This window comes from Orbicella franksi, chromosome 7 (assembly GCF_964199315.1).
Source record: "Orbicella franksi chromosome 7, jaOrbFran1.1, whole genome shotgun sequence".
NCBI lineage: Eukaryota > Metazoa > Cnidaria > Anthozoa > Scleractinia > Merulinidae > Orbicella > Orbicella franksi.
Window position 1 is genome coordinate 27978864 of NC_138151.1, and position 9344 is coordinate 27988207.

The 9344-nt window shown below is 37.4% G+C and overlaps 2 protein-coding genes across 2 annotated transcripts in view; one reads left to right on the forward strand and one right to left on the reverse strand.

Annotated features, from left to right (window-relative positions):
* The window catches only part of LOC145492922 (uncharacterized), a 100624-nt gene that overhangs the window by 17403 nt on the left and 73877 nt on the right, over positions 1-9344 (forward strand). The window lies entirely within an intron of this gene.
* LOC145492746 (acid-sensing ion channel 2-like) lies at positions 95-6852 on the reverse strand. The gene is made up of 7 exons (XM_081472135.1): positions 6123-6852; positions 3916-4136; positions 3150-3306; positions 2535-2597; positions 2200-2392; positions 1167-1258; positions 95-596 (listed from the first exon to the last, which is right to left on the reverse strand). The coding sequence occupies exons 1-7, from the start codon at positions 6766-6768 to the stop codon at positions 487-489; spliced, it is 1482 nt and encodes a 493-aa protein (XP_081328261.1). The 5' UTR covers positions 6769-6852; the 3' UTR covers positions 95-486.

The following is a 9344-nucleotide window of genomic DNA, read 5'->3' on the forward strand; positions in this document are numbered from 1 at the left end:
TGTATTAAACGGACACTGCAAAGAGAATGCATGATTTTTTGTCCACATTTAATAGATCGGTCATTTAAATTTTCCAAAAAACTCAGCTTCACAGAAATGCAATATTTTATTATTCAGGCTTGTTTCTACAGTACTTTTCTCGTTCTTGTTTGATTTTGTAAACCTTCACATGACTCGATTAATTTAGATACTGTTGCTATATACTTAAATCGCCTTACCTCATCTACTTGTCATTGTTTATGGAAATATGGTACGGTATTTCAGAGTTATCGACCGTTCACGAGAATGCTATTTAAACCCTTCCAAAGTCTTTTAATACTGACGGATATTAATGACCCGTTTAAGACGAATTCTGAGGGAACCTGTTTTCAGCGGACACCCTGTATTAGCGGACACTAGCCCGGGTCCCGAGGGTGTCCGCCTAATACAGGTTTGACTGTACTATCATGCTATATTTGAACACCAGCCACCGAACTTCTTGCAAATTCACCTGAATCCCAGTCGTATTTTAATCATAGAAAATATGACGTCAATGAACTCTAGCACCGTTAGCAGACTGGCGCCAACACAGAGGCCAACTTGACCACCGATTTCACCTAAAATTAAAAACATACAAGAGAAGGCCTTAAATTCTAAATTAGTAAAAGTTTTATAGTTTCAAGTGAATATATGAAATATCATATATCTGAACTGTGGAGAAAGATATGAAGACATTGTTGATCATCGCAGTTATACACACAACTTAGGCAGTACGTTGTGAAATTAAAACCTGAAAAATCAATCATGTCTTCATATCTTTGTCCGCAGTTCAAATATATGATATTTCATATATCCACTTGTGTCGTCATGATCTACGGGTATATTACAAACTCACAGCATGACCAGTTCCCATTTGACTTGATAGCTCATCTGGTAGAGCACTTTATCGGCTCATAATGTGTTGTAAATAATCTCTTAATTCGACATGCAAGAAGTCAAGTGAAATCAGAGAATCAACGGATGACGCAATCCAAGAGCGCAATCTCATTAGTAAGGTCAGTATGGGGCAGTAAGACATATGACTAAGCAATGACGTAAGCTCAGCTCGTATAGAGGAATCTCTTGATGAGTTTTACTCACATACAATGAATCCACTAACAAGGCTTATTTAAAATGAACCCACTTACCTAACAGACTTTCTGAATCATAAGCTGGTATCTCTTGAATAAGATGGTAATTCAGTTCTTGGAAGTATATATGGAGTTGTACATTGTTCTGACTATTGAAATAAAGTAACAAGGAAAACTGAAAACACTAGTTGATGGTAATCTTATACTGTTCGTAACAGCCCAGGCTTAACCTCTGTATTTCTAGACCAGAGCTCTTACCGCTTGACCAAATTCACATTGCTAAAAGTTGCACCTAGCTTCCTAGCTTCCTGTTCCAAAATAAACGAGGATCTAGGCTCGATTATTTCAACATCGAGCTCCTGTGTTCCACAAATATATTGTGAGACTGGAGGCTTGCCTTCTTTTCACCAGTGACTTTATGACGTGCAAGAAGAACACTACGCTATCGTTTCGGTTTTCGGCTGCGTTATGCAAAACGTCTTCGCAGCGCATGTAGTTTTAGGAAAGAGAGCAATCCTGTACACGGGCGATTCTTGTCGCGCAACTGAATGCAACTTTTGACGCGCCGAAATTGTAATTCACCTGAGTTTCTTTGCGATTTTTATAAGATTTGTCGAAAACGAAGCGAAACTGCTGCTCAAAGTGAACGCGTTTCGTAGGTTGCTTTCCGATTTCGGCGAGTCGCGGAGATAAATCGCACTCATTGATACGCGCAATTTGAAAGCTGCAAAGTCGGCACGACAAAAATGCGCGACAAAAATGTAAACGGGCCTTTATAAAACCAAAAAAAAATGATGTGGAATTGTTTTTAACCAGCGATATTTGAAAGACTGGTTAAATGCAGATCATGGGAACAATGTTTATAAAAGCGAAGTAAAAAATGCTCCGACATGAGGGAGATAGGATTAGTAGTACTAGTGGTAGCAGTAGCAGGTAGCAGCGTCGGTGACTGCATGGTTGTCGGCATGCGTAGATATGTAGATTTTAAAAGCCAAAAGTGGTCTCTCGGAGTAATAATGGGTTGTTTCATGTGCCCATTGAAAGTTCTAGTGGAATAATTCACCCACTTTTCCTGGACTCGAGCACGTACCTCATATATTCTTCTGCACCTTTGATGACTTCTGGTGTTATCATCGGTGAGTTCGGCGGGTAGAGGTTTTTAACCACACTTGATACAAGGCTGCTGCTCGGAAAAGCAGCGTAGGAAAGGGCGGGCTTGAAAGTTATCGAATCACATGGCACTGGGCAGTCGCACTGGTAATCTTTCAGCATGTAAAAGTTATCTGAAAGATACAGTACGCGAAGATGGCAACTGACAGCATATATTGAACATCGGAGACATATCTTTTTTTGATTACATCGAAGTATCTTTGGATTTCCGAAAGTTGACACAGAACAAAGAAACAAACAATTATTATTACGTACTTTTTTCTTTCACTAAGCAATCTGCTGCTTCGTTGATATCACACACTTTGGTATTGTTTAAATCTGGTCAAAAACAAAAAGATTGAAAATTAAAAAAACAAAGAAACAAAAAAACAAAAAGAGAAAAAGACGCGTCATCATTTCACACCAACTGCATTCTTTTTAATTTTTAACTGCCAAATTATGGAACTCTCTTCAAATCCGGACTCGCTTAGAACTTCTACTTTTGCGGATTTTAAGCGAAAGATATTACAGTATTGTATAGTATTGTATTGTATTGTATTGTATTGTATTGTATTGTATTGTATTGTATTGCATTTTGTTATATTTAGATTATCGAAGATATTAGCTAATTTTAGCTACTTCAGTAAAAGTTCGAGAGGAATTAAAGTGTATGTATGTATGTACCATTGCCAATTTAACGTGCTAGCTAGATTTAGATCAAGGAAGGAGGGAAGAAGGAAAAAATCGAGAGGACAACGTACAATAACTCGAAGAGAGGAGATTTGTATCGTCTTATCTTGTACCACCAAACACTTTGAAAGTTACATTACATCCTTAAAGTCTGTGTTAGATTTTTAACATGGGATACGAGCAACCTTCTGAGAAACTTACCAGGCATTCCTGCTTCTCTGCATCCACACTTTTCAATCACAAACTTAGTCTGGCAAATCAACATGCAGGAAGGAATTGTGTATTTCGGATAACCGGGAATAATGCTGAAAGTTTCGTTAAAGCAATTGCTCTCGTAAGGGTTAGGAAGGTTGAGAACCTAAAAAAAGAAGGAAAACTGTAAGAAGATTTACTTCCAATCAGTAAAGCCTTATCTTAAAAAGGACCTTTGCATCTGTCGTTTTCTTGCATCGATTTGTGGCTAGCAAGTACTTAGACCTTGAACGTGAACACAAACCTCTACCTAAGACACAAATAGTTTTGCAAAGCAAGATTGTTCCAATCGATTTTAGAGGTCATAAACGCAAATAAAACTTCAAAAAAATGTTATAGCAATAGAACTTCGATTTTCATTAGCGATTGCAGAACTGAAAAAGTAGTTTGTAATAGTTAGAAATAAAGAGCTGGTCATGCAATAGAGCAATTGAGTGTCAAAAGTAATTGGTTTTGCATTTGCTACGCTACACGATTGGCTTAAAAAACTCGCGCCACTTTTTCATCCAATCAGAAGTATAACACCAAAACCAATCATGACTACCTGGCACGTGTTTTCTTTTCCCGCGCTTTGCGTCAACTACATGTAATTGCTTCGAGTGTTGATTGGTTCATTGTATTGTCTGTGTCTTTTATGATTGGCTAGAGTGATTGCTTTGGTTTTGGTTTTACGACACTGAATTGAAAACCGATCTAATGTTACATAATTCCTCACCCTTTGTTTACGTATTGCGGCAAATGTGCTCGTACCGGGACCCACTGCAAAACCAAGCTGAGAAACCATAGGTGGTGTCCCCTGGTGATGAATGAGAATCTTGAATCCTGTTTGAGACGAAGTTACACCATAATATTCTTGTCGATGTACGTTTAATGTGACCTGAAGTCCAAATGCCGAGCCAGCCTGCCTCACTTTCAATATGCTCTCACCATCCTTCCCTTAAAAAAAATGAAAATACCAATGTACGGTTTTAAATCAACCAAACTTTTGTAGCAGGCCGTTTGTTCAACAGGTTGTTACTTTTAAATGGACTTCCCCCTAATGAGTGGGTTTTAGGGAATCTTAGAAATTGTGGGATAAAATTGAACAGAAAGTGCTCTGGCTCAGTCAGTTACTTTTCCGAAGTAATTTTCAATGGTAAGGTGTTAAGTTACAGAGAATTAATCGGCGAGTGCATCAATAGCTCATCCACTCGCACAACTGCTCAGTAGCTGCCAGACCATCTAAGTCTGAATTAAGCTCAGTCGATTACTTTGTAATGTTCACCAAAGTGTTTGTCCTTAATATGCTGATTACAAGTGGCCTACGTGAGTTCAAATTCAGCTGGAGATGACGCTAAAGTACGCGATTTTGGTCACTCTTCTCTCTATTGGAGAGGAAACGTTCCCATCACTCATGATTATTTACTTTCCCTGAGTGTTGCCCTCCTGGTTTTGAAACCAAGATACATTTTAAAAAGTAACTCATTTTATTATATAAACACTAGTGAAATACCAAGATTTCTCCTTTTACTAAAAAATCATATCTTCACCGCGCGCAATGAAGATACTATTTTTATCTTTCACGTGTGAGGATATTAGTGTCGCCATGGTTACTAACATGATAATCGCTTAAACTGAACTTAGATGTGTTGCTGTGATCGAAACATCATCTGATCTTCCTCGGATATCTTCGGTAATCTTCGGAAAATGTTCGGAAACGTTTGTCTGGCCTTCGCACAACTTTTGGAGAATCTTTGGAAATCTTCGGAAAGTGTTCGGAAATCTTCGGAAAATCGTAAAATATTCGTCATTAGCATGTTTATATAATAAACAGAATATTACATGCCCGCTTGTGGTTACGAATTTTATCTTCTCGTGTTCAACTCGATATCTCACGAGTGAGCGCAGCGAACTCGTGAGATATCGAGCTGAACGCTCGAAAATAAAATTCGTATCCACTCGCGGGCATGCAATATCCTCTGCATAAGTAACATTTTAGAACGTAAGTTATTATAACTTTTATGTTGTGCTGTCATGTTTCAAACGTCTAAATGGAAAGTTTCCATTTAGATCTTCTGTAGCCAAATTAAAATGTCAGCATGCACGCATGTAGAACCTTATTTTTTGTTTATTCAGCCGGAGTCAACTCATTAATAACAAAAAGAAAACAAAAGTGAAAGGCAAACACAATCTGTCTTTTTTATGCTCACTGCCAAAGTGGATGCTTTGTGTACTGAAAATGGAACAAGGAATGTTTTGTTTCTCCATAATTGCTCTTTTAAGAAAATACTGTACATCAAACTTTCGTGTTAATCTTGACGTTGTTCAAAAAGGTGCTTATTTATAATAAAACGAAAGTTATAGGCAATTACCTTGCTATTTATTTATCCCTATCGGGAAATTGTTTGAAACACGTATTTCAAAATTGGATGAAATCATAGTTATAGAGGGAAACGGTTATGTAGTACGACAAAACCCTTGAGTGGTTAAGGACTTGAAATCCGGGAGATTACGGGTTAAAGTCCGGCTCTGACCACTAGCTAAGCTTGAGTTGTTTCCCGGTAGACCCTAGTTCAACTTCTCGGTCATGCTTGTAAATAGTCAACTGGTCTTGCCTCCAGCCAGTTGAGATTTTGAAACCTATTATATTTAGTTGATGTATTTGTTACTTTCAGTCTAAGTGGCATGCCTGTGAGCTAGCTAGGTGTAGCTAAGCGCTATAAACTATAACCACTATAAACAGCAACATTTGAACATTATTTTGACCATTTCTGTGTTTGGTCGTTTCGTTCACTATTTTTCCTTGACAGTACACAAAACACAATACACTGTAGATGTTAACTTTTGCCTGACCATCTAACCAATAAAGAAACGTTTCATTTATGTAATTCATGCAATTTCTAACAGAATACTGATCTAGGAAGTTACGGCTTGCAGACCTACCTGAATTGAAGGTATGGCAAAGGCCCATAGAAGTCAGTACGGGCGTGAAATTCCTGTAATCACAAAACGTTCCGCTCCAAACACAACCCTGTAAAGTGTCGTTAATTTGATGCCCCGCAAGCCAATCGAATTCCGTAAAGTTAAAGTTATGATGCTCACCGAAGTCTACGGTGTAATTTTCGGTGTTCAATCCGAATACTTTCCTCTCATATTGATTCAAAAGCTGGTCGTACCCTTTTGCCATAATAACAGACCTTTTGAATCGGTTAAAGTTACAAATACTGACCGCTGGAAATTCCGGAGAACCTTCGTACACTAACGAAACTTTTGTAGTCACAGGATGACTGAAATACTTTCTTAAAAGCTTGGATGACTGAAACGAAAACCACACAATTGCGGCAACAAGGAACAGAGCCCAGAGAATGCGACGTACCAGCGTTCGGCTGGTGAACACATACTGAAGACCGTGAAGGGTGGAAGATCCAACAAACACGCGCCAGGTCTTTGTTATTGCAACTGATGTAGTTGGGTCTCGAGATGCCGTCTCTCTACTCTCGGGTTCAACTTTGTTGGATTTTATCGCCTTGTTAGTTTCTTTCTCTTCATCAGTTCTGTCTAGCTCGATTTGTGTTATTTCTGATTCCATTTTAGCGCCCTCTTCACCTACCGGACTGTTTATCTTCACCAAATCCCAAGGTACAACCTAAGGTATTATTATTTAAATGCAACCCTTTTAAATAATACCCTACCAGGCGAGATATTTGCGCAAGTTATTTCGTGATAAAAGCATAGCCGAGGGCAATTATTGAAGGATTTACACCCCGAGTGATATTTGAAAATTCGCTTATCAAATAATTTTCAAAAATCAGTCGAAGTGTAAATCCTTAACTAATTGCTCAAGATTTCATACGGTTACAAATATATTGTAAGACTGAGAAAATTACGAACTGGCGCACGTTAATTTGCTTTGCAGAGCAAATTTAAAACTTAACGAACAATTAACCTGCTCTCGGCAAATCACAGTGAAATAATTTTCCAAGTCATATAACTGTCAAGCTCTTAATGGATGAGTTCTTAAAACTGGAAATGATTTTAAAAAAAAAAAAAAAACGAAACAAAAATCAGAACAAAAAAGTGCATTTTCACTCTTTTTCTTGCGTTCTTTTAATTCAATAAATTAAGTGCTCGACAATTTTCCATTCTATATCGACCATGTTAAAAGCTAGAGTTAAAAAAAAATGACGACTTCAAAATAAATGACTTATTGAATTCACAAATTAGGCTATTGTAGTTTTGGCTTTCTGTTTGGCTCACAGACTGCAGTTAACAGCAAATAATGATCTCATGTGGAGCAACTTCTTAACGCAACCCCATGCCAAGATAATTGTTTATCAACGAATTAATGTTTCCTTTGCACGGTTACCTTCTTTGCGCGGCGACCTCATGGTCAGAAAGCAGTGAAACTACAAACCACGTAAATTTCCATAAATCGACCTAGAAACCTACTCGAAACGAGGAAATACTCACCTGAAGCAAGGTAGGTTTATTTTTATACATACCCTTTCTTACTCTTTTAGGCGTAAGAATATAACTGTTTTCCCATACAAATCCTTATATTTCTACTGTTGCATAAGCTGAGAGCCACTGTATGTACAGGGAAGGACGCTCAGTTGCGAGCTTGGGCCATCTGTGATCACGGTAGAAAAACTCAATAGGGTAGTAATTGATATCAAGGTAAAATTTACATCATCATGGCAGAAAATTAACATCAAGATAAAATTTACTTCACTGCATTATTAATTGATATCAAGGAGTAATTTACTGCGGGGTAGTAAATTAACATCATCATTACAGTTAGTAGATTATTCAGACTACCATGATGAAGTAAATGCTACTTTGATATCAGTTTATTTCTTTGACGCAATAAGTTATATATCTTGATATTAATTTACTACCGGGCTGAAATATTGCAATAAATTTAGGACATAATCAGCATCACAGTAGAAAATTGGCGGTACACTCTTTCTTGTTTATAAGAATATGTTTTATAACAATATCGAGGCTGAAATTTGTGAAATATTAAGAAAATTTTAAGAATAAACCCGAGGCTAAGATTGTGAAAAGAATATGATATAAACTAAATCCTATAAAATTATTCCCTCTAAACTGCAAAACTAGCCAAAAATCAACAAAACCAGCACCAGCCGTGTGTTCGATACTAATACACCTTATTCCAAAATGGCCGCCATTTTAGTACTCTTTTGTTTACTTGAAAATGAGCCCTTGATGCCTCGTTTAAGGGAAAATATTTCGAGTTAAAAGGAGGTAAAAAGGGCTAATTTGCAAGTAAACAAAAGAATACTTAAATGGCGGCCATTTTGGAATAACGTGTATAACATTTCTGAAAGAAGTTATGTGCGTCATATCAAATAAGATGACTGTAATGTGGCTCCAAAATTACTTTAACACCCCTCAGACAGCAAAATACATTCGAAAACAGAAATGTCATACGCTATAATTAAGAATATTCACAAGAATATTTTCAACCGAAAATCGGCAGAAAAATAAGCATATTCAGCGTCGGCCAGAAAAACAATGTTCTTATAAAGAAAAAGTGTATCAAGGAACATATAGAATTTATTTCGTTATAGTGGTAAATCGATATCATCCAAATTTCATAATATCCTTCTTGCGACGTAATTTTCGATTCGGTAAAATGACGGCTTTTCAAAATATTTTTATGCTCAACAGAAAGCCTTTAGTGTGCTCTACACGAGTTGAAAAGGTTTGTCATGTCAAATGGCGTCATTGCGTCGCCCATCTTGGATCCGCCAGTTTGGATTTCACAATTTTCTCACAAAGCTAGAAAGACATTATTCTGCAATACTGCTAAAAAAAAAAACTCGAAAAGTCGATCCCGCCATCTGATTGTTAAGAATCAATAGTTCTGTACTTTTAAGATTGTACTTTACATTATAGAGCGTTTTCACTCACGTGGCCAGCACTTGTGCAAATTTATTGGAACAAAGGGAAGTTTTTACATGAGAAAAGAGTTGAACTCCCACAGGATTGGTTTTGTACACCAAGATGGCCGCCGTGTCATTGTTTTGGAACACCAATATGGCTGCCGTGACGCCATGTTAAAACGCCCCATAGGGTAGTTGACTTAATTGGGTCAAGAGAAGCAAACTACAGTTTTATACAACCTCAACTACAGCTATT

Coding starts and splice junctions, on each gene's coding strand:
- LOC145492746 (XM_081472135.1), bottom strand. CDS start 6,768: ATGGAATCAGAAATAACACAAATCGAGCTAGACAGAACTGATGAAGAG. Junction 4,137..6,122: donor TTGCCATACCTTCAATTCAG/GTAGGTCTGCAA, acceptor ATTTTTTTTAAG/GGAAGGATGGTGAGAGCATA. Junction 597..1,166: donor TGATTCAGAAAGTCTGTTAG/GTAAGTGGGTTC, acceptor TTTTAATTTTAG/GTGAAATCGGTGGTCAAGTT.